Genomic DNA, 25,962 nt, shown 5'->3' with positions numbered 1-25,962 from the left:
TCAGAAATGGACTCCCATGTGAGAGGTTGTATGCTGATGATTTGGTATTGATTGTCGAGAACGCAAGGGCGGCAGAGGAAAGATTTAAGAAGTGGAGAGATGGTATGGAGCACAAGGGCTTGGGAGTGAATGCGGATAAAAATTTTTTTTGGTATCTAGGGCTGATGGTAGTCCTGTCAAAAATGAGGGAGAGTGGTTATGTGCGGTTTGCCTCAAGGATGTGGGAAGTAATTCCATCTTGTGCAGTATGTGATAAGTGGGTGCATCAGAAATGTGGTGGTATTAAAGTTGGACTGCGAGATAATTTTGATTTCGTGCGTGATGTGTCGGGGAGAGCAGGTGAAGATTTTTAGGTGTGAAAGGACTAATCTTGCTGGTGAGCCTCTTGAGTGTGTGTGGAAGAGTTTTGTTACTTGGGAGACATGTGTGCTGGAGGTGGGGCTGGAGTGAGAAGTGGTTGGAGGAAGTTCAGGAATGGATGCTGGTGCCTCTCCTGACACTGAGAGGGCTCTTCTTCCGTGCTAAAGGGATCGTTGCATGCGGCATATGTTTAGAGTGTAATGCTGTATGGTAGTGAGACCTGGTCAGTAAAGGAAGAGGATATCTGTAGGACATACAGGAATAACAATGACTAGGTGGATGTGTAGTGCGCTCTTGAATGCGAGGCCTGGGGGGGCTAGGTTTACGACAAAAGTTGAGAGGAAGGATGGGACTGGAATGTATTGTTGTGCTGAGGAGGGGTAGACTGAGATGGTCTGGGATGTGAGGGCATGGAGGGTGACAACTGGGTGAGGAAAGTGAGAAGTGTGAACGTCAAGGGTATGGCTGAGGGAGGCAGAGAAAAACCTGGGACGAGGTCAGTGTGTGACCCCAGGGAGAAGGAACTGAATAGGGAGGCTGCCTGAGACTGAGCAGTGTTGAGAGCCGCCATTAGGTGACCAAGGCCGACGCATGTAAGGATGTTGGAGCCTTTATAAACGGTACGATTAACAGCAATGGTAATCAAAACAATAATGGTAATGAATGACGCTAGTAACAGCAACAATAGCAGTACCAGTTACAGTAGAGCAGCAGCAATTATAGCAATAACAATAGTAATAACAGGATTAACAGTAAAGGCCATTATTAAAAATAATAGCAACAATACCACATTCTAGAAGGAGCATTCAGAGTGCAACACCCGCGCCCACCAACTGGTCTAAGGACGAATATCTGACTTTGCTCTTTTGACCTTGACCATCGACATAACTCAAATTACTTCGTTCTTGCCTAACCACTAACTCTTCCACCATCTTGGGTTCACATCAGATGGAGGCCGTTTGAGTTGGATTTGCCCTGTGAAATTGATAGTTGGCCCTTCCCTGTGATCTTGACCTTATACTGCTTGTTCAGTTTTATGTTTTGTAAATCACGTAAAGGTAACTAAAGATGTAATAATTCAAATAAATCGCTCTGCCATAGGTGCTACGAAACCTCCAGTGCCACCTTCAATACCCACTAGGTAACTACCAAACGACCATACACCGCCACAAGCTCCTCTGGCTTTCAAAATGCCGCAAGACAAACTAACCCAGTAAGACATCTTTCGTCCTGGCTTAAGTCCATCTATATTTACTCACTTGCATATCAGTCAGTTCTAAGTTAATATATCCTGATTATCTTAACATATACTTTACCTTTCATGAAGAAAAAAAGAGACCCGGAAAAACCTTTCACAGTTTTCCTCCTTCACAACCCGGCTTCAGGTCAAACTTACCCCACATCCTGTCTTAAATTACCCCCTACTGGCTCACACGCATATTAAACTAGTCTAGATTAACATACTATGAATTTTTGTTCATATATTTACCGCCAATGAAGAAAGATGTCCCGGAGAAGCCCTCAGCATCCTTCCATCTCCACATCTTGGCCTACACTGGACACGTCACCAAAAATTTGCCTTTTTTCTTGGACGCCTCTCTCTTCGAAAATCTAAATATAACGCCGCACCAGCAACTCAACCAGGTGACGAGAGAAAACGGGAGGTTACGAGAGAAAATGGGAGGATGACCCCGTAAATCCTGAAGAAAACGTAAGCTTCGACCGTGATCTAAAGTAATTCTCCATCCAGGCGTGTTCAAAAGCTATCTATCCATTCAAGTATCTATCTATATTTCTATCTACCTACATATCTATCTATATGTCTATCTATATTTCTATCTACCTACATATCTATCTATATGTCTATCTATATTTCTGTATTTATTTATCTATCTATCTATCTATCTATGCATCTTCTATCTATCTGTCTATAACCAGACACTTTTAGAGCAAATTTTTAAAACAGAGTGCAAAGGTGTGGAAACAATCGTCTTTTATTTAATTTCTGAAAAAAATATGATGATGATTGAACATGTCTGGCTTTCCTGTGTCGCTGCTGACCACACTCTGTAATGTGGGATGCAGGCTAATCCTATCTAGCTATTAAAGGTGGTCCATAAGTCTACCTATCCTAATCCTGTGAGGCAGGGGTCGGCAACCTTTGATGGACTGGCGGCCGTAACTGCACCGTTACTCAGCAGGCGGACCAGATGTTTTGAACTTGTTAGAGATTACACCTCTCTCCTCCAGTAATAAGAGCAATAATGATAATAATAATAATAATAATAATAATAATAATAATAATAATAATAATAATAATAATAATAATAAACGAGAAACAAAATACCATAGCAAAAGCTGATGCAAGTTGCTTACCCAAGCTGGCTGACAGAATGATTGGTGGGAGCCATTATTGTCTTGTTTGGGGGGGGGGGAACATTTTTAAATTATCGTTTTTTAGCAAAATTATCACATCAACTTAAATAAAAGCATTTCTTTTAAATAATCATTAGTTATTAAATATACCGCATGCATGTTATCGTTTATCGCACAGGCCAAATGAACACACTGGACAATATTTTTTGCACATCAGACAAAGCTGGATCACTGAGTGCTGAGCACTGGGTGCAGCACGTCATTGCCTCCTAATCTGAGCTCAAGTCTGTTCTAACACGCACATTTTCAAACACACTAACTAGTGTTTGCCACTGTGATGAAGAGCCAGCATGACTTACTGGGTTTTCACTTACTGAGTATGTGAAAAACTGGAATATTTTAGTGAATTTTTGGAGCAGTTACAGTGCCAAGGTGCGCTTGGAGGGAGTCCCTGCGGCTGTCCTGGCAGGGAGTCCCGAGGCCACTGCCACAGCCAGTGGTCACCACGGCTGGTGGGCTATAGGTCCCAGATCCCATGCCTGGACCTGGAATGGTGCGGATGGGTGGGGCGTGTGGTAGGTCTTTCCTCGTTATTTAAAATACCGGTTATGACAAACAAGAAGGAAATTCAAAGCAAGCCTGAGGAAACTAAATCACCCAAGAGGATTAAAGTGGCCTGATGGAATGCGGTACTATCAAGGAAGAGGCAGAGTGGCCATGTGCTATTTGCCACAAGGGCACGGAAAGTAATTCCATTTTGTGCAGTGTTTGTGATGTGGGTACGTAAGAGATGTAGTGGTATCAGAGGTAGACTGCGAGATAATTGTTCATTTCATGTGTGCGGTGTGTCAGGGAGAGCACGTGGAGACTGTTAGGCTTGAAAGGATTGAACCTGCTGGTGAGTTTCTTGAGTGTGTGGAGGAGTTCTGTTATTTGGGAGACATGTAATGTGCTGGAGGTGGGGCTAGAGTGAGGAGTGGTTGGAAGAAGTTCAGGGAGCTGTTGCTTCTCCTGACACTGAGAGGGCTCTCCCTCAATGCCAAGGGATCTTTGTATGCGGGATGTGTTAAGAGTGTAATGCTATAATGGGCAGCAAAGGAAGAGGATATTCGCAGGCCTAAACGCACAGAAATGACAGTGATTATGTGAATGTGCATTGCATCCCCGGGTGCGAGGCCTGGCAAGGCTAGGTTTACGATGGAAGAGCTGAGGGGTAGGATAGGACTGGCGTGTATTGGTGCTGTGACGAGGAGAGGTAGATTGAGTTGGTTTGGGCATGTGGAGAGGATGGGGGATGATATCTGGCCCCAGAAAGTGAGAAGTGTTAACGTTAGGGATAGGGTTGCGAAAGGTGGACCGAAAAAGACCTGGGATGAGGTCATTGCGCGTGATCTCAGGGATAAGGGACTGAACAGGGAGACTGCTGAGGAGCATGGAGAGCCGCCGTTAGGCTACCAAAGCCGACGCATGCAAGCATGTTGGAGCCTCCAAAAAAAGAAACGAAACGAACTTTTGGAGCATACTGGCGGGCCGGTTAGATTAGGTTATGGGCAAGGTCAGGCCCGCGGGCCGAAGGTTGCCAAAAATCGCTACCATATCTCCATACCCACACCATGAAACAGACTGCCCTCCCTCCATCCCACACAACTGTCATCCACATACCTCTCCACACTGTCCTTCCACCTCATTCTGTCTCCCTCTCCCTCTCACCCCACTCACTCATATGCCTCCCCGTCCCATTCCTTCACTCCATCCTCGGTCTCTCTCTCTCTCTCTCTCTCTCTTTTTCTTATAACTATCATCATACTCTAGTGTTAATCTTTTGTTACAGCACAGATGCAGTCGCGCTGGGGACGTGGTGAGGTGAGGGTGTGGGAGTGGGAGTGAGCAGCAAATATATCATCATCATCATCATCATCATCATCATCAGTATCACCACCATCATCAACATCATTGTCATCATCATCACCATCAGTATCACCACCACCATCATCATCATCATCATCATCATCAGTATCACCACCATCATCAACATCATTGTCATCATCATCACCATCAGTATCACCACCACCATCATCATCATCATCATCATCATCATCAGTATCACCACCATCATCAACATCATTGTCATCATCATCACCATCAGTATCACCACCACCATCATCATCATCATCATCATCATCAGTATCACCACCATCATCAACATCATCGTCATCATCATCAACATCAGTATCACCACCACCATCATCATCATCATCATCATCATCATCATCACTGAGGCAACAGCTCGTCTGGCCTTCCACTGAGTCTGCTTCACACGTATGTCATGTCACTTTTTTTTTGGACGCATCATATCAGAGAGAGAGAGAGAGAGAGAGAGAGAGTCTTTACCGTCATCACCTGCTTATATGTGGAAAATTAAGGAAAATTACATACATTCGTCACAGCCTTCATAGCTTGTCTCGTGTGGGGGAGGTTCAGGGTAATAAATTTTGTCTGTCTTTCACACACACACACACACACACACACACACACACACACACACACACACACACACACACACACACACACATTCTCTCTCTCTCTCTCTCTCTCTGAAGTTCCGGTCCTTATAAAATTATATGAGCCATCACTCTGGGTAATTATAAAAACATATGTGCCAGTAGAAAATCGATAATAAGATGAATAAATACATAAATAAATTAATAAATACTGTCAAAGAAAGGCTCTCAGTAGGGAAATCATCAGTTATATAATCAGTGTATCTTTCCTTTTTAACTTATTGATCAGAAATGAAGAGTCTTAAAAGATAATTAGAATGTATACTTTGGAGTGCTTAGAGACGACTGAGAAATATTTTGTTAGAGGTCACATGGAGAGAGAAAAAAAGAGCTATCTGGATAAGAGAATAGACGAAAGCAGAGGACATAATCACTACTATCACAAAGCATTTATGGATATGGGAAGGTCACGTCCTTCGTAGAACCAGTAACAGACGGACAACCAGGGTGAGTAAGTGGCGACCAAGAGATGCAGTGATAGAGGCAGACAAAACAAGATGAAATTCGGCGATTCGCTGGGACCGGATGGAACAAGCTAACAGCCAATAGATCAGAGTGAAAGGCAATGGCACTGACTTCAATAGTGGTCTGACTCAGGCTGATGATGATGATGACGACGGTGGTGGTGGTGATGGTCATGATGATGATGATAATGATGCATGCCTCTCAGACCTCACCCCTCCTTCTGTTCATGTCCCTGTACTCTTTTTGGCTTAAAATTGTCAGCTGTCGACCTTGCGTACCGAGTTAGCAATCTGTTAAAAAATACAGTACGATGCTGAAACTAGGCCATTCCCTCAACATGGAAACTTACTCATGGTCGCTTGAAACTCGATGGGTCCCAATTATGAGTGTCCTTGGTTAATAGTCAAATCTACCTTCCACTCTGACTACATTTGGACATCAACTGAGCTGAAAGGATTAGGAAGCTTTGTCAGGTCAGGGGGGAAAAAATAACGCGCCATAGTCTAGCAGAGCACGGTAGATGATGGCAGTATGTGAGCCAGGTGGTGTGTGCGTGTGTGTGTGTGTGTGTGTGTGTGTGTGTGTGTGTGTGTGTGTGTGTGTGTGTGTGTGTGCAAATATGTGTGAATGTCGGCAGAGGGGGAAAATTACAGATCTGCGTGTGTTACTAACCCGAAAAACTTACCTCTGTTCGACACCTCCTCTCATCCACTATATTTTTCCTTTCCTTCTTTGCGATATTTCTCTTGTACGAATTTCAGCTCCTTATCGATTATATTATATTGGAAATCAGGTCCTGGGTGAGAGGGGGGTGTTACTACTACCAAGACACCAGGCACGGACTCTGATTGCCGTTCTGTGTACCAATTTTGCACCTTTTGTTATCCAGGAGAGTCTAGAGTAGGTTAGGTTTGTTTTCTCAGCATCAGGTTAGGCTAGACTGTTAGTTCGGTTAATCTGTTTGGCTGGGATTAGTTAGGATAAGTTAAGTTTGGTGAGAGTTAAAAAAAAAGATGGAAGAATGAGCAGCCTGGGGAAATTAAACTTAGATTGTAGTGCAAAAATGGTATACAAAACAGAAGTGTACAGCCCGGGTGTAGGGAGAAAGGGTGGAGGGGAGGGAGCACAGAGCTTATAAAAATTTAGTGAATATATGTCGCTAAAACATCATTGGGACATAATGTGTGACTAAATTATCAGAATTATTATTATTATTATTATTATTATTATTATTACTGTTATTATTATTATCATTATTATTTTAGTTATTATTATTATTACTCACTTAAAAGCCACCTTCGGCAGCCTCCGTACGATGTCAAAAGACCAGAAATGAGCCATAACTCGGGAACAGGTGGCCTGCTTGGACAGGAAATTGTTTTTACTCTTCAAGTTAGAGCATTTTAACGGTACCTTGCTCTAATAAAAACTGTGTTACGCTGTGCTGTTTTAGCTGTGTAACAGTAACAACTAACAAACACAGAACTCTGATAATTATGATATAGATTATTATTATTACTACTGCTACTACTACTACTACTACTACTGCTACTACTACTACTGCTACTACTACTACTACTACTACTGCTACTACTACTACTACTACTACTACTATTACTACTATTACTATAACAGGGGGGGAGAAACGTGGGTGAAGATGACGAGTGAGACGACGAGATGGAGAAATGTGAAGCGACTTTGAATAATTCTCTCTCTGTAGCTGCTTATAGGAACGAGTCACAGAGAATTGACGTTGTTATATTTATTTATTTATTACTTATTTATCCATTTATGTATTTATCTATTTATTCATTTATATTTTAGGGGGAAATGTGGATGAGGATGACCAATGAGGCATTGAAATGGCTAGTAAGTGTGAAGGGATTGTGGGTGATTCTGGCCACGCAGCTGCTCCTGGGAATGATGATCTTACTGAGGGACGATGCCGACGAGGACACAACAACAAAGGCCCGGGTTCGTATTCTGTAATTGCCTTGAGCTTCAGTGTCGAATAACAGAATTGGTGATAAGTTGAAAATACATCTCTCTCTCTCTCTCTCTCTCTTGCTCTCGTTCGAGGGTGATAAGAATGAAGTATACAAAACATATTCCTTTCTGGGTTAAAAAAAAAATTTATTAAGATGATCATAAATCGTCTGGAGAAAGCAAAAATAAACTAAAAATGAATTTGCCATGGGATTAAAGACGTCAGAATCGTAAACAAATCATCCTGAGACAGCAAAATTAAATTAAAAAGCAAATCTGGTTCAAGAAGTCAAGATCATTTAGAAATCGTCTCAAGATAGCAAGGATGAACTAGAACAGGGGTCGGCAACCTTTGATGGACTGGGGCCGGAACTGCTCTGTTACTCAGCTTGCGAGCCAGATGGTCTGAACTTTGTTAAAGGCTACACAAACAAAACAACATAGGAAACAAAACAACATGGCAAAAATGGAAACAAGTTACTTACCCAAGCCTCCTGACGGACAAAACACACCTTTCCTTACTAGCGACTGGTAGACTGGGTCGGCGCCAATATTGTTTTGTTGGGGGGGAGGGGGACAGCATTTTCATATTGTCGTTTTTGAGCAAAATTATCACACTAACTTACATAAAGGCATTTTTTTTCAAATAATCATTAGTTACTAAACAAACCACATGCTCGTTTATCGCACAGGCCAAGTTATCGCACTGGACAATGATTTTCGCACATCTGGCAGTACTGGATCACTGAGCGCTGGGTGCAGCACGTCACAGCCTCCTAATCTGAGCTCAGGTCTAACACACACATTTTCGACCAAACGAACGCTAACTAATGTTTGCCATTGTGATTAACAGCCAGCAAGACTTACTGAGCTTTTCACTTACTGAGTATGTGAAAAACGGGAATATTTTAGTGAATTTGTGGAGCATACTGGCGGGCCGGTCAGATTAGGTTTATGGGAGGGGTCAGGTTGCCGACCTCTGAACTAGATAATACGCCATGGGATGAAGAGATGTGTTGTAAATCGTCTGGAGGAAACTAGATAAAGAGAGAAATACGTGGACCTAGGATAAAATCATTCATAAATCGTCTGGATATAGCAAAAATAAACTAGAAATACGTGGTGGTATTCAACAAGCTAAGATGGTTTATAAATATCTCCTAGAAAATCTAAAAAATATTCATAAATAGTCTGGATACAGCAAAAATAAGCTAGAAATAGGTGAATCGAACAAAAAAAGCTAAGATGATTTATAAGTATCTCCTCCAGTTAAGATGATTTATAAATATCTCCTCCAGCTAAAATGAATTATAAATATCTCCTGCAGCTAAGATGGCTCATAAATATCTCCTCCTAGACCCCATCAGTGCAGCAGAGGCCAACACCCAACCCTAGGAGACAAGAGGAGACGTCACAACATAGTACTGTCCTCCCGCTCTGTCCACCCGATCCACCTCATCTCTGTAAGTACTCTCTCTCTCTCTCTCTCTCTCCTTATTAGTTTCTTTCTCGTTCTCTTTGTCCCTCTGTATCTATTTCTGTCTGTCTCCCCTTTTAAGTTTACTTCTCTTTCTTCTTTGCCCATTTGTCTCTGTCTGCCTGTCTGTCTCTATTAGTACAGGGGATAATGGAGGCTGCATCATGAAGCCACTATGAAGCCTGGATCACCATTTACTGCCTCGTTAATATCTCCACACAAATTTCACGACGAACGCCTAACCTTATTTTAAAGAAGTTTGGATGTCTACTTACTGTTGCGTTACAGTACCTTCCCACAGTACACAGATTTCACCCACACGTTGGTTTTGTATTTTGTAAAGCTCGGATCTTCTTTTTACTGTCTCGGTAGTCTCTCTCAATATGGATTTCACATAACGCTCTGCTCTCCCTTTGTAATCTCTTGCTACATAAAATTCACTAAATTAGGCTCGTGGACTTTGTATGTTGTTGTGTATTGATCGTTATTTACTGTCTCGTTGCCATTTTTTTTTTTTTTTTTTTTTTTTAACGCAGATGTCGCCTAATTAAAGGGTATGTTTTTATTTTGTGAAGTTCAGATCAATGCTTAATGACGGTGATCAGTATTATCTTGACTTCTTTTCCCACCCAAGGAAGGAGTGAGATAGGGTTCAGAAAGCAGAGAAAGAGAGAAAGTACGGTAAAAAGACATTTTAACTAAAATGGGCTACACACTTATTCACTCACCATTCGGGCTCCCGGAATCCTGACTCCACCTCACAGGCCTAACCATCTGCACATATTTTTGGTATTTTTCTTTACAGGTTTGCTTCATGGTACCTATTCGAGGAAGGCAGTCCAATGGCTGCCGAGATAAAACTGTGTGAGACTGTAAAACATGAGGGGAATAGTTAGAGAAAAACTAGCGGAGTCATACAATAGCAATTTTCACTCTGATTAGTACAGGAGTGTCAATTAAGGATTAGTTATGTTTTTTCGTTGGTTGCTACCAGCATCCACTCAGCTGACGTAGTGCTGCTTGCTTTTTCCTTCACCTTTATCAGTCAGCAAGTATTTCTGTGTCTGCATTTCTCTCTTCCCAGTTCTACATTTCCTTCCTCTCGCTTTTTACTACTCTGCTTTCCATTTCAGGTGGCTCTGCACTGAGTCACAAGCCTAATGGTTTCCTGTAACCCAGGAAACGGTTGACAAAGCTGGGTTGTAACCATATAACCAAAAAAAAGAGGTGAAGTGGGACCTACAATAGTGTCCTTGTAAACTGGGTGGAGAGACCCAGTTGAGGCGTCTCTCCAGGAACCACACTTCCATGCTTTTCCCTGCACCTCACAGTCATGAGGAGCTGTCGACCACAAGGGAACATCGGTCCATTGCATGGGACGGCCCTGCGGGGGCAATTGCTTACCTGCTGTTGATGGTCACTCTCGACCAGACAGACTGGAGTTAACAACATCGGTAGTTATCTAAAAACAAATCGGTATAAGGGAAGATGAAACTCTATTCATCGTTTTATTTCTTGCTTTGTGTTTGTATATTTCTGTACGCCAACCGCATATATATAAATTTGTGTGCCTGTCATTCTTTTTTTTTTTTTTTTTTTTTTTTAATAATTTTTCTGTCTGTCTGTCTGTCACCTCTAGTCAGTCCATCTCTCCGGCAGTGGGGAAGTTAACAGTGAACAAACAAGTCACACTGGAGGAGGTTGAGGCCCAGGAGTCAGGTCGAGTCAGGTCCGGGGGCAGATGGTGGCCAAAGGAATGCGAAGCCAGGTGGAGAGTGGCGGTTATCGTGCCATACAGAGACAGGGCAAGCCAGGTGAGTCACGTCAGGAATCATTAACATAAAGTTTTCTGAGTTTAAGTGTTATCAAGGTGTGAAGTCAGGTGCAGGGTAGGGTCAGGTTAGAGGGCAGATGGTAGTGCATTGGTTAGCACGTCCAACTCGCAGCTGAAAGAGCCTGAGTTCGTGTCTGGGGTTGGTCTGACTGAAGGACCCTGTTTCCTCCTTGTCCTTATTAGACCAGAAGAATAAAGCAGACCTAGATGTAAGAGCGACCATTACGATTAATTCTAGGGGGAAGTAGAAATCAGTAAACACTACTATTCTTACTTAATGACCCCCATGCAGTCGATACGTATTATTTTAAGTCTCTTTCTCCTTCTCGTCCTCGTCCTCGTCCTCGTCCTCGTCCTTCATCTCCTTCACGAAAGCTTCTCATCCCCAGGTGGGCCCGTTCCTCGGCCACATGCATCCCTTCCTCCAGCGGCAGCAGCTCAACTACTCCATATACCTCGTGGAGCAGCAAGGTGAGGCAGCGGTGAGGCAGGCTTGGATGAGGCAGGCTGGGGTGAGGTAGGATGACGGTGACAGGTTGGAGTGAGGCAGCAGAATGAATATAAATACCTTCAATCCCATGACGAATTATTCTTCCTGCTTACAAACTATTTTACCCAGTACTTATAAATGCGCTCCTTGTGGCTGATAAATGCTCTCCCTGTGTGTGAGAGGGAGACACCTATATAACTGGGCGGCTTTCAGTCTTTCTCCTCTTTCTCTATTCCCACAAAGAAGGACGGTGGATGACAAGACATGGACGACTCAAAGCTGCAGTCTACTAGGTTCCCTTTCGGATAAACCAACAGCACCAACAACAACAACAAAACAACAACAACAACAGCAACCACAACAACAACAACCACAATGAATACCACCATCACCAACAAAAATAGGAACAAGAACAACAGCAAGAATAATAATACCACCTCCAACAACAACAACAACAAAAACACCACCACCACCACCGACACAAACACTATCACCACCACTAGCACCATTATCAACAACAACAACAAAAGCACCACCATCACAATCCCCCCACCACCACAATCATTACCACCACAGTTCCTCTTTCTCCAGGCCAGGCCCCATTCAATCGAGCTAGTCTTTTCAACGCTGGGTTCCTTGAGGCTTATAAGGAGGGTCCCTGGGATTGCTACGCCTTCCACGATATTGACATGCTACCTGAAAATGATCACCACCTCTACCACTGCACGCCACAACCACGACACCTCCCGGCCGCTACATCCACGCTTCAGTATAGGTCTGTAGTGATATAATTAACCCTCTCATGACCGGGAGAGCTCTGGTATCTATTCAGTTAAGAGTCATATGGGTTTGTGATAATTAATAAGAACGACCACCACCTCTATCACAGTGCACCACTACAACGGCACATCACTTCATTCTTGCTAAAGTGTAGGTCTGTGTGCCTATTTAATTTACCCTCTCATGATGGGGGTAACTCTGGCAACTACTAAACTGGGATTAAGTTATAGGAGCTTAACCCTCTCTTCCACAACTCCCCCACGACTCTACCTGCAGACTCCCCTACACCACATCTTTACAAGTTCGTACACTCACTTCTACTACTACTTCTACTACTACTACTACTACTACTACCATCATCACTGCTACTTCCCTCTCCCTGCAGACTGCCCTACCCCACGTCTTTTGGGGGCGCGTGTCTAATGACGGAGGAACACATGAGGCTGGTGAACGGCTGGAGCAACGTGTTCTGGGGCTGGGGTGGTGAGGATGACAACATGTGGGATAGAATTGCTCACAGGGGGCTGGAGGTGTGGAGGTACCCGGAGGACGTGGCAAGATATACAATGCTGAAACACTCATCGCAGCCTCCCAATGAGCAGAGGTGAGACGGAGGGAGAGAGAGAGAGTTTTTGGTAGTGTGTGAGTGTGTATGTGTGTGTGTGTGTATGTGTGTGTGTGTGTGTGTGTGTGTGTGTGTGTGTGTGTGTGTGTGTGTGTGTGTGTGTGTGTGTGTGTGTGTGTGTGTGTGTGTGTGTGTGTGTGTGTGTGTGTGTGTGTATTTATTTATTTTTTTATTCCACAACGATTGACAGAAAAATAGCCAACTACCATTTTTTACATTTATAGGTCTCCCTTAAGCTAAAAATAAGTCGTCCTATGGTAAATCTATCTATCTATCTATCTATCTATTTCTCTCTCTTTCTCTCTCTCTCTCTCAGACGTTCTCGGGCTGAAGGGGTTGATATAGTTTCATTTTTGCAGGATGCGTCTACTGGAGGACACCAAAGGAAAGTTTCTGAAAGACGGACTGAATACCATTAACTACACTCTGACCAGGACTACACACACCCTTTACACACACCTCTACACTCGTTTAGTATACACACCTGCTCTGCCTACACCCTCAGCGGATACACATACCTCTTCTACACAAACCTTTACACCCTCGACCAGCTGACACACCCCCTCTACACACATCTCTACACACACTTAGCCTATACACACCTGCCCTGCCTACACCCTCAGCAGAAATACATACGGTCTGTGTCAACTGGGAGAAATAGCAGCAGTCAAAAGGTCGATAAACAGTACCTTTGCTTACCTTTCTTCAGCTCAGCAAGATGGGGCAGGTGTCTATCCATCAGAACAAAGAAAAAAACTTTCATATAAAAACTCCCAGTCTGCCTCTGCATACAGTACATCCTCTCTCAAAGTTGTAGGGTGACTGACGTGATTCGGAGCTTCTTCAGGGGTACATATACTTCCAGTGGGAGAATGAGATGTGAAGCCACGCTCTTGTCGTATCATTGATTACTTGATATAAGTTTTCTTATATATATTGTGTGAGGAGCAAGACAGGGAAGACTCTGCTCTGACCCTTCCTTGTCCTTCCCAAGAAAAATCACATTTACAACAGAGAATTGATTTTAAGTGTGTTTGTGCATCTAGTGATCTAGTCCCTGGTTCATTCGGGACTCCTTCTTCATTTATAAATTCTTCAGACTACAAGAAAAAGAAATCATGCCCATTTTTAATAAAGACAGTTAATATACGATGGAGCAGGCTGTGAAGCCTATGCCCAGAGTCAGTCACATAAAAAAAGAAAAAAAAACAGGATTGTTAAGCGAAGAGCGACGCATGTTTTCTTTCAGTTTGAGCGCGACACAAAATCATAATAGCTTCTCATCAAAAAATCAATTTTCTCTTTTACCAACATCAAAGAAAACGAAGATATCAGTGGTAAACTATTATTAAAAACTTACGAATGTTGTATGGCAAATGTAGTGAGTCTATTATCGTCTAGTGATTCCTTTGAGAGGATTAAGGTGACACATATGGGAATCCTGCTGCGGACAGGAGGGTTTCAGGGTGTCTCTTTGGTAATTATCCTTTCCCTAGCTGTCCTCTGCTAGTCACAAACCTCTCTGTTCGGCTCTAAGTGACTCTCTCTCTCTCTCTCTCTCTCTCTCTCTCTCTCTCTAATATGTATGGGGGAAATCAGAACACATATATATCAGTCTACAGTTCATCTACCTCACAGACCAACTATCCATCAGTCAACAACCACGATAAAAACAATCTCATCCATATAGCCAATTCTGAGTTTTGTATCTTACGTCTATCTGTCTATCTATTGCCAGACGCCTCAATCCCGTTTGGGGTGGCCACAAACAAATCGCCTCCAAGTCGCCCTGTCCCCCGCCATTTCACTGCCCTACTTCCAACTCACACCCCCCTCTCTCATATACCTCTCCACCCCATCCCTCCATCTCATCCTCGGCCTCCCCCTCCCTCTTCCCCCCTCCACCTCACTCACATACACTCTCTTCGTCAGTCTTTCACCCTCCATCCTCTCCACATGGCCAAACCACCTCAGTGTGTTCCTCATAACGCTTCCTATCACATCCACATCCACACCACAACGCTCCTTTATATCCTCATTCGTCAGCCTGTCTCTCCACGTGACTCCACAGGCTCCTCTTAAATAACTCATTTCCACTGCTCTCACTCTTGACTTGTGTCCTTCCAACAACGTCCAAGCTTCACTTCCATACGTTAGAGTTGGTATCACAATACTGTCACGTAGGAACTTTTTCACTTCCATGCTCACTTCCCTGTTTCTTATCACTGCTTTCAAAGAACCAGCAACCTTTCTTCCCCCTTTCACGCACTTCACCCTCCAAACCTCCACCCTTACTCATCACACTACCCAAGTACTTAAACGTACTCACATTTTCCAATTCCTCACCATCCAACCTCGCTGTACATTCACTGACTTCACCTCTCTCAAAGACCATCACTTTACTCTTCCCTACATTCACCTTTAGATTCCGTTTCTTACACACTCTCCCAAACTCATCCACCAAGCCTTGCAGCTCCCCTTCGTCTTCACTCAACAACACAGTATCATCTGCAAACAACAGTACAGGGAGTTTCTAAACACTATCCTCTCTCACCAGGGCCACTCCAACATCCACTACCCTACCTTGTACCTCTTTTATTACCTCATCCATGTACAGATTGAACAACCATGGAGACATGACACATCCCTGTTTCAACCCAACTTTCAAAGAGAAAAATTCACTTAGTTCATCATCCACACGCACTGCAGCCCTCGCACCATCGTACATACTCGTCACAGCATTCAGCAACTTCCCGTCTACTCCATATATTCTTAACACTTTCCACAGTCCTTGTCTATCCACCCTGTCATATGCTTTCTCCAAATCCATGAAAGCCGCATACTTCTTTCCCCTCTCTAGAAACTTTTCCACTAAAGATCTAAGAATGAATATCTGATCTACACAACCTCTTCCCTTCCTAAAGCCTCCCTGTTCTTCTCCAACTAAGTTCTCTGTTCTTTCTCTAACTCTGTCAATAAGTATCCTACCATACACTTTTCCTATTATACTAAGAAGACAAATGCCCCTATGATTACCACACACTTCTTTTTCCCCTTTTCCTTTGTACAAGGGAATAATTATACCTGACTTCCAATCCTCCGGGACTCTACCTTCTTCCCAGGCCAATCTGCACATCTTCCACATCCATTCTACTACTATCTCTCCCCCGTGCTTCAGCATTTCACCACACACTCCATCAATTCCTGGGGCTTTCCCTGATTTAACTTGCTTCATTGCTTCCACAACTTCTATCCTACTGATTTCTTCCTGTCTTCTCACCTCCCTCCTTCTCCCAGCCATTCCCCAGCCACTTATACTCGCATTACTTCCATCCTGTACGTTCAACAATTCCTTAAAGTGTTCTCTCCATCTGCTCACTTTTTCTCTCTTCTCCACTAGTAATCTACCATTTTTATCTTTCACTCCTCTGCTAACTTCACTTCCACCCTGTCTTATTCTTTTCACATCTTTCCAGAACATTTTCTTACAGTCCCTCCACTTTACACTCAAATTCCTTCCAAATTCCTCATCCACTCTCTTCTTACTCTCTCTTACTAATTTTTTCACCTCTTTCTTTCTACATATAACTCTCTCTTCCGTCTCTCAACTTCTTCCACGCCCCTATTTCTCATCCATTCATTGTATACTTTCTTCTTTTGTGTCACAGCCTGTCTCACCTCTTCAGTCCTCCACGCTGTTCCTTGCACCCCCCTCCGTCTTCTCTTCCTTCCACACACCACATCACATGCTGCACATATTTCTTCTGTAAATATCCTACACACACCTTCCACGTCTCCCATCTGCTCCAATTCATATTTGCCCAATCGTTCCTCCACTTCTCTCTTATACTCTGCCTTTTTCTCATCCTCTTGTAACCTTTCCACTCTCCTTGCAACTACTCCTTCCTCTCGTCTTTACCTTCTTCTATTCCTCCATCTTACTTGAATCCTAATTCTGGCCACCACCAAGTAGTGGTCAGAAAGTCCACTCCCCCAACCTCTATACACTCTTGCATCCTTTACACATCTTCGCATCCTTTCATCCACACACACATAATCAATCATTGTCTTCCTTTCATTTAGTTCACCACCCACCCTTCTCATCACTCGCCATGTATACCTGTGGATCATTTTATGCCTGAAGAGGGTATTGGCTATCACCAACTCCCTCCCAGCACAAATGTCCACTAACGCACTCCCATTCTCATCTATCTCAGCAGGCACACCCCACTCACCAACTATTCCATCCACCTACACATTCCCAACTTTACCATTCATATCACCCATCAAAAACACTCTCTCATTCCTTCCAAACTTTTCCATGCACACTTCTGCATTTGTCCAGAACTCTTCTCTCACTCTTCTAGCACGATCTTGCGTTGGCGCATACACACACACAATCGCCCACATTTGTATTCCAACTTTCAACTTTACCCACACAATCCTTGACTCAACTGATCCATACTGTCTTGCGCTCTTCTTCCATCTTTTACTCACAACTATACATACTCCTTCCTTTGCCCTCTCATTCTCACCTACTCCTGCACATATACCCCATCCATACTCCCATTCTCTCACACTTTCTCCTCCATTTTGTTTCAGTTATTCCACATACATCCACTTTCGCACCCTCAAGCACCTGGACAATCTCTCTCTCTTTCACCTCATCATTCGCTCCTCTTACATTCCATGTACTCATTACCAAGTCCTTTGTCCGGTCCTGGGTCGTCATCGTTTGGTCAGTCCTTGTCCGAGGCTTCTTGTTTGTTTTTTTAGTTAGTTGTTTTCCGGGGAGGGGCACTAACCCTCCGCCTATAATCTCTATAATAATTTCCTAGCTACTCGCAACAATAAATGATTTAGCTGCAGCATTTTATAATTTCGTTTTAAACCCCCTCAATTCTTTTTTTTTTTTTTTAATAATTGATTTAGTTTTGCTATTTTCCGACGATTTTATTTTGTCTTTCCTATTTTTTGGAGGGGGGGGGTACCTGTAGTGGTGTTAATGAAGGATATATATTTAATCTTGTACGAATGCCTCCTCCCAAGCTTGGTATAATAGCATGGAGACTGATGGAATAAGTAGTAGTATTAGTAGCAGCAGTAGTACTAGTAGTAGCAGTAAAAGCAATAGTAGTAGTGTAGTAACAGTATACAGTAGTAGTAGAAGCAGTAGTCGTAGTGGTGGTGGTGGTGGTTGTAGTAGTAGTAGTAAAGTATTAGTATCAATGGTAATAGTAGTAGTAGTAGTAGTAGTAGTAGTAGTAGTAGTAGTAATAGTAGTTAATAGTAGCAGGAGTCGTAGTAGTGGTGGTGGTGGTGGTGGTGGTGGTGATGGTAGTGGTGATGATGGTGGTATAGTATTAATTGTAGTAGTAGTGGTAGTAGTAGCAGCAGCAACATTAGTAGTAGTGGTGGTTGTAGCCCCAGGTTCATCTGAAACGTGAACCCAATGGATTATAGGTTCACGTAGCCCTTCTGCAGTCCACCGTCCTCCTTTTGGGGCATAGGGAACTGGATGAAGTACGTGTGTATAACCAGGAAGTTGAGCCGCCTGGTTATATCGGTGCCACCACACGAAGGCGTCCCTCCCCACCACCAATAAATAAATAAATAAATAAATAAAGTGTCCAAGCATCTCGAAATGAAGGGATCTTGAATTGGGCTCTCTTTTATCTTCCTTTTGCTTTTCTTGGTGGGAACAATCATGCGGACGTCTGGCCTTAGGTTCCTTCTTCTTTGCATAAAAAATAAGTAAATAAAATAAAAGCTACGTCACCAAATTGAAAAAAAAAAAAATACACCATTATTTCGGAGCGTCATTTTGTAGGCTGAGGCAGAATCAGAATAAATGCCAGCAGTGTAATAAATCCAAGGTTGTTATTCTAGGGGTATTACGGGCTGAAGTGTTTGTTGTTCAGCGTGATGGAGTGCTGAAGTGATGGACGGGAGCAGAGCCAGCAACTATGTCACCTCAGATCTCCAATTAACTCTTTTTTTACGCGGGAGACTAACAACGAGGCTATGTGTTTGCCTGTGTATTTGCCCTCCCCATTATTCCCACAACGAACAATACGCCTGTGTTGTGGGACGTGTGTGTGTTTCGAGCCTGCTACTACTACTACTACTACTACTACTACCACTGCTACTGCTGTTACTACTACCGTTACTACTACTATTACTGCTACTACTATCACTACTACTATTGCTGCTATTACTATTGCTGCCACCATCACTGCTATTGGTATTCGTATGTACAGCCACGAGCCACCCGCCACACTGTAGGTAGTATAGGAAGCATGGTGGCACCTTTTCCTAGGCGATTTATTTTCCAATACCTCAACCCTGTCTTATTTGTCACCCCTATCCTGTTTATATATACTGATACGATGCTGGAGAGGGACGCCTTCACGTGGTGGCACTGATATAACCGGTCAGCTCTACAAATGTCCCTTAACTTCCTCCCTATATCCCCCGAAAAGGAATGGTGGACTTCAGAGGGGTAGTTTCATCCTGCAGTCTACTGAGTTCACATTTAAGGTAAACTTAGGGTAACAGCAGCAACGATGATAGTAAAACAGTCTACATCAGTAACACAGAAGAGGATATTGAGATGCAGGGAAGTATGAGCTGGTTTGGCTCGCTCTGGACGCCGCAGATGCTTTCCTTCATCCAGGGTACACAATGCCACCACGTGTAGGCTTCTCGTCAGCGCCACGTATCATAAGGAAAGGTTGAAGAGTGTGATATCGTAGGAGTATCAAGGACAACATAGAAAAACGTAAAGAAAATGAAAAGAAGAACAGCTTGCAGGATAATAGGACAAAAACAGAAGGAAAAAAAAAAACATTACAGCAAAATAGGACAAAAATGGAAAACAACAAAAAAAGAATAGTTTAGAGTATAATTGGGTAAAATAGGAAAACAAGTTAAAAAAAAAAGAAAACAGCTTAGAATATGAAAGGACAAAATAGGAAAGCTAAATAAAAAAGGAGGACAGTTTACAAAATATATTTCTTATAAGTTTTAAACAATATGCACAACATGATGGAAGGATTTATTTCATCTTACAGCTACTCAGTGATATTTAGTCTCGTAGGCGAAGGAAGCTCCATTGCACCTCTTCCTATCCAGTTAATTTCTATCCAGTTATTTTCTATCTGTTTAATTTCCAGCCAGTTACATTGTCTCCAGTTAATTTGTATCCAGTCAATTTCTATCCAGTTAGTTCCTATTCAGTTAATTTCTATCCAGTTAATTCCTATCCAGTTAATTTCTATCCAGTTAATTTCTTCACATATTACTTCTTATTCTCTTGCATGTTACGTATACAGGCTATGGACATGAAAGAGAGTATGAGGGATATGTAAAAGAATATTATCTCTTTCCCTGCTATGGACTCCCCTGGGCAGTACGTGAAAGCTAAATCCAGACCATATTATTGGGCTGGAAAAAAAAAAAAGTCCAAAGTTTCATCTAGCTCAGTGGTTTTTTATCTTTTTCGGCCATGATACCCCCAGGACCAACTATCTATCTGTCTATTGCCAGACTCTTTAATCCCGTAAGGGGTGGCCACAAACAAATCGCGTCCATGTCGTCCTGTCCCCCGCCATTTCACTGCCCTGCTCCCAGCTCACATCCCACCCCCTCTCTCATGTACCTCTCCACTCCATCCTTCCATCTCATCCTTGGCCTCCCACCCCTCCAACTCCAAGTCCAAATAATACCCCTCTCTCTAATATTACTCCTTTCACAGTACTCCAAAGTTACCATACACGAAACTGGTCTTTTCTTCAGGATACCTTTCTGGATGCCCCCATGAACTCATTTCTATATCCCCTAAGAGTATTGAGGCACTACTTTAAGAACCTGATTTCGATAGTGTTCAAATCTTTCATCACTAGACTTCCCTCTGCTTCATCAAATCGCCTTATGGTAGCGAATAAAATAAGTCTGAATAAGTCCAAAGAAGGAAGAAAAAATTATAATGGAACATGCAAAATAATAATAATAATAATAATAGTAAGAGTAACAAAAAAAATAATAATGACCATAATAATAATAATAATAATAATAATAATAATAATAATAATAATAATAGGCTAAGGAAGAGATGCAACAGAGCCTCCTAGACCAAAAAGAATACATTCTCTATAATCTACTATGTGCAGAAAAATACTCTTTGAAAATATATGAATACACGTTAATGAAAAAAAAAAACAGAGAAAAAAGAAATCAGTCAATAATGATACAGATGAAGTTTCAATTTCTCTTTAGTGACGTGTTTTTATTTTTATTCTCGCTTTTTCTAGACAATTTTTTCTTTTTTTAATTTATGGTAGGAGTGATTTTTGGACAAGAGGGATTAGGTACAGCTTCCATTAATCCAGTAAAGGCTAGGATTACACGTGGGGGATTCTGCTGGCAGGGCATTTGGCGTACTACCCTCCGCCTACTGCCTCACAGTCGTTTTCATTTTATGGTAGGAGTGATTTTTGAGAAGAGGGATTAGATACAGCATACATTCATTCGGCCAGGGTTTTTGCGTGGGAGGATTTTGCCGGAAGGGTATTTAGCGTACCGCCCTTCGCCTACTGCCTCATAGTCGTGAAGCTCATACGTCCAAACCCTGTGATCCACTCCCATTCAATCAATTTTGAAAATGCCAAATTCCACTCTTTTTAAAATTACTCGACCCAATGGATTATTCCCCTCCTTTGGTTCCTTCTTCCTTACATTAAACACACACACATACACACACACACACACACACACACACACACACACAAGGGGATTCACCTAAGCTGAGTAAAATCGTCTGGCAGAAGCAAGAATATAATTAGAAATGCGTCACCGTAGAGAAGATAAGCCATTCAGTCTGTTAACCCATTTTTTTATTCCATCCCCGCAATCTCTAGATGATTTTATTCAGACCTCTAGTAGGGAAGGGGCTCATGAAGGCTCTATCAAACCCCTCCAGTTCGAAAACCGTCTCCTAAGCTGAGTAAAATCGTCTGTAAGTAGCAAGAATAAGAGTAAAAACACGCTGGCCCGTATGGGTAAGGCAGCTCCCCAACACCTCTTCCTTAACGATTTATTTTCCAAGCTACTAATTAATATCCCCTGGTTTGCTTCTTAAGTCTTCTCAATATCGACATAGATTGCATGAATAACACTCAAGAATATAGTAACGGAGCAAAATCGGGAATAAATCGGTAAGGAAAAGGTGTTAGCAAGCTTTCTAATCGCACTGGAGTACCGCCCTTTATCGCAATGAAGATAAGTAGATAAGAGGTGCAGGAGAGGGACGCCTTCACGTGGTGGCTCCGATATAACGAGGCGGTGGAGCTGCCCGGTTATATACACGTCCCTCAATTCCTATCCTATCCCCCGAAAGGAGGTTGGTGGACTGCAGGGAAGGGGAAGTCTCAGCCTACAGTCCACCGGGTTCACGTACAGATGAGCCTGAGGTTGCAAGAGTACAGTCAGACAAAAAAAGTATCGCCCATCTTACCGCATATATTCTGACACACGACGAAGCATTGTGACATTTTAGGCACCCTGTTTTTATAAGTGCAGATATTGTCCTTGGTAATCATTAGGACTCAAAATCGCATAAATCGTCAGCTATTGGATGGTATACTGTTTGAGGCAGTATGTTTCAGCCTTGGGTTCCTTCTTCCTTGCATAGAAAATAAAAAAAGATTCATGTGCGTCTGAAAACTCGCTCATTTCCACAACCATCGATCCCCAAGTGTGCGATATTTTTTGGGCTGATTGTACTTATAATCTTACTAACAAATCTTGCTATATTTCTTACTAGTAATCTTTCTAACTTTTCTAACTTCGCCAGGCTCTTTTCTACAGCCGAGAGCAACTAACTATTAAATAATATATATACTCCTAAGTACATTTTGGTATTTACTTATTTACAAGGCTTAACATTACACAAATTTACAACAGTGATAGGGTTGTGTAAACGTGGGTGACTGTGGGAGAAAAATGTGTAAAAAAGATATGAGAGAGAGAGAGAGAGAGAGAGAGAGAGAGAGAGAGAGAGAGAGAGAGAGAGAGAGAGAGAGAGAGAGAGGCACGAAAAAAGAAAATAAACTCAAAGAAAACGAAGAGAAAGCCAAATCAAAGGGTAACTACATCAAAAAACCTAAACTGTACTTCTTTTCATTCTTCCTCTAAGCCACCTCGCAGATAAAGAACGTCTCAAAGGAACAGGGGCTATCGTTCCACTTGAGGCCTTTCCCGTCCCTGTTCCACAACTCTAAGCAGTGTTCCATCTCGCCATTCTCGTATCTGGGTGGAAAAGAGAGAGAAGGAAGAAGAGTTAAAAAGATAATATGATTTTATTACCACAAAACACCATTCTCCCTCATACACCTCCCCACCTAGTCTCTCCATTTCAGTTTTGGTCTGTCTCACCTTTCCTCTGTCTATCCCTGTTTCATACTCTCTCTCTCTCTCTCTCTCTCTCTCTCTCTCTCTCTCTCTCTCTCTCTCACGTACTGGAAGTTGTTAGGCTCCCCGGCATTCCAGTTGGTGAAGGTGACAGGCTGGCCATTTGACATCCAGAAGAACCGACCTTCCTCGCCCTGGTCTGTGCCGGAGGTCCAGAAGTGCTCATGACCCAGACCTAAAAAAAGAAAAAAAAAAAGTTCATCATCATCATCATCATCATCATCATAATCCTCCTTCTCCTCCTCACGTCATCATCATTATCATCATCATCATCATCTTCATCATCCTTCTCCTCCTGCTCCTCGTCCTCCTCCTCAGCATCATCATCATCATTATCATCATCATCTTCGTCATCCTTCTCCTCCTCCTCCTCGTCGTCGTCCTCCTCCTCCTCATCATCATCATCATCGTCGTCGTTGTCGTGGTCTTCATCATTATTATCATCATCATCATTATCATCATCATCATAATTCTCTTCCTCCTCCTCCTCATCACCTACGTATAATAAATGAATTGAGGGACGAGAAATAAAAGGAAGATTAATAATAGCCCAACAAGATGCGTGTCACTAAGATAAATGAAACCACTGATAATAAAGGAAACAACGGATGATAAATGAAACTACAGATGATAAGTGAAACAATAAATGCATCTCGAATATGAATGAAAAAAAAAAAGAATGATAAATGACAATCAGGAAAAAAATATCAGACGTGCAAGAAGCGACTCTCCTTGTCCTGGTCTGCTCCGGAAATCTTGGGCTTGTATCCTCGTAGGGTAAGAAGGCTCCCTAACACTTTTTCCTTGGCGCTTTGTTTTCCAAACTATCCCTTAATGTCCTCACTTCCATCTTTTTGATGTTGACGTAGGCTTGATAAGTAACACACAAGGGTAACGGAGCAGAATCAGGAATAACTCGGTAAGGGAGAGGTGTTAGTGAGCTTCCTAACCACAGAAGAATACCTCCTACCATGAATAAATAACTCTAGAAAATAAAAATGAAAAGAATATGAGACTATGGATGATAATAAAACTAAAATAGATAAATGGGAAGAGAATCATTTTATCTATTCATGGAGTGGAAGATATAAGAAGATATTAGATGAAAACAGATAAAAATATATGGATGGATCAATATACAGTAAGTGAGAGAAAGAAATTATACGCTAGATGTCATGACGAGGATACATATTATCTATCTGTCTATTTATCTATCTATATCTGTCTGTCTATCTATGTATGTATCTATTTATCTCTAGACGGACAGACAGACAGATAGATATAGATAGACAGATAGGCAGACACAGATATACAGACTGATAAATAGATAGGTAGATAGATACAAGGATACATAGATAGAAAGATAGATAGATAGATAGACTGACAGTAAAATAAAGAGATATACACATAAGAAAAATATAACAAAACACGAAAAAACGTATCCACAACAACTTAATAACAGCACATTCCCACAAAATCACAAGTAAACATACATCACTAAACACAAACGAGCAAGAAAACATATTAAATTTCTCAGTAAATATTTAATACCACGTGAATTATAAAACATTAATTAAAAGACCCAGAAACGTATATTGCACCGACACTTGGCTCCAAAGACGAATGATGAAGGAAGTAAAAAGACGGGACTGGAAAACTTAATTGCTTACTGGGAAAAATAAGAAACGAGTGACACTTATATTGTAAAGGATATACGCGTAATTTGTGGAGGCTGATGAGTATGTGTGAAAGGCAGGTGTGTGTGCGTGTGCGTGTGTGTGTGTGTGTGTGTGTGTGTGTGTGTGTGTGTGTGTGTGTGTGTGTGTGTGTGTGTGTGTGTGTGTGTGTGTGTGTGTGTGTGTGTGTGTGTGTGTGTGTGTGTGTGTGTGTGTGTGTCTGTGTACGTCTAAATTCATGCACGTAAGAGTGTGTACGTGCCTGCCTCCTGTATGTGTTGCTCCAGGAATCTGTTCTGCCTCTCCGTCTCCACCCCCGCCAGCTGCATGCCGTGGAAGCGACAGTACTGAGCCGCCTTGTACCAGTTGGCCTGAGGAGAGAGAGGGTTACAGGGTGTTAGAAGCTGTTAGAGAGTGTTAGGGAATGGTTAGAGAGTGTTAGGGAGTGTTAGAGAGTGTTAGAGGATGTTAGAGAGTGTTAGAGAGTGTTAGGTAGTGTTAGAGAATAATTAGAGAGTGTTAGAGAGTGTTAGGGAATGGTCAGAGAGTGTTAGGGAGTGTTAGAGGATGTTAGAGGATGTTAAAGAGTGTTAGGTAGTGTAAGGGAATGATTAGAGAGTGTTAGAGAGTGTTAGGGAATGATTAGAGAGTGTTAGAGAGTGTTAGGGGATGATTAGAGAGTGTTAGGGAGTGTTAAGGGGTGTTAGGGAGTGTTAAGGGGTGTTAGGGAGTGTTAATGGGTGTTAAGGAGTGTTAGGGAGTGTTAGGGAATGTTAGGGAGTGTTAGGGAATGTTAGGGAGTGTTAGAGAGTGTTAGAGAGTGTTAGGGAATGGTTAGAGAATGATAAACGGTATTAGGAAG

At 42.4% G+C, this 25,962-nt stretch overlaps 2 protein-coding genes across 2 annotated transcripts in view; one reads left to right on the top strand and one right to left on the bottom strand.

Moving 5' to 3' along the window:
• Positions 1–770: 770 nt before the first annotated feature.
• On the top strand, positions 771–13,509 carry LOC145409660 (beta-1,4-galactosyltransferase 4-like). The gene is made up of 8 exons (XM_080280012.1): positions 771–856; positions 3,156–3,311; positions 10,031–10,089; positions 10,885–11,039; positions 11,449–11,530; positions 12,141–12,320; positions 12,699–12,933; positions 13,314–13,509. The coding sequence occupies exons 1-8, from the start codon at positions 771–773 to the stop codon at positions 13,507–13,509; spliced, it is 1,149 nt and encodes a 382-aa protein (XP_080136138.1).
• Positions 13,510–23,144: 9,635 nt separating this feature from the next.
• The window catches only part of tfc (Brevican core protein triforce), a 5,496-nt gene continuing 2,678 nt past the window's right edge, over positions 23,145–25,962 (bottom strand). The window contains exons 2-4 of the mRNA XM_080280011.1: positions 25,363–25,471; positions 23,473–23,599; positions 23,145–23,262 (exon numbers count right to left, since the gene is read on the bottom strand). Of these exons, the coding sequence (XP_080136137.1) occupies positions 23,145–23,262; positions 23,473–23,599; positions 25,363–25,471 (354 nt within the window). The remainder of the gene's footprint in view (positions 23,263–23,472; positions 23,600–25,362; positions 25,472–25,962) is intronic.

This window comes from Coenobita brevimanus, chromosome 82 (assembly GCF_032717465.1).
Source record: "Coenobita brevimanus isolate Jiangsu-jjx chromosome 82, ASM3271746v2, whole genome shotgun sequence".
NCBI classification, from domain to species: Eukaryota; Metazoa; Arthropoda; class Malacostraca; order Decapoda; family Coenobitidae; genus Coenobita; species Coenobita brevimanus.
Note: the sequence above shows the minus strand (reverse complement) of the source record. Positions and strands in the feature narration are given on the sequence as shown.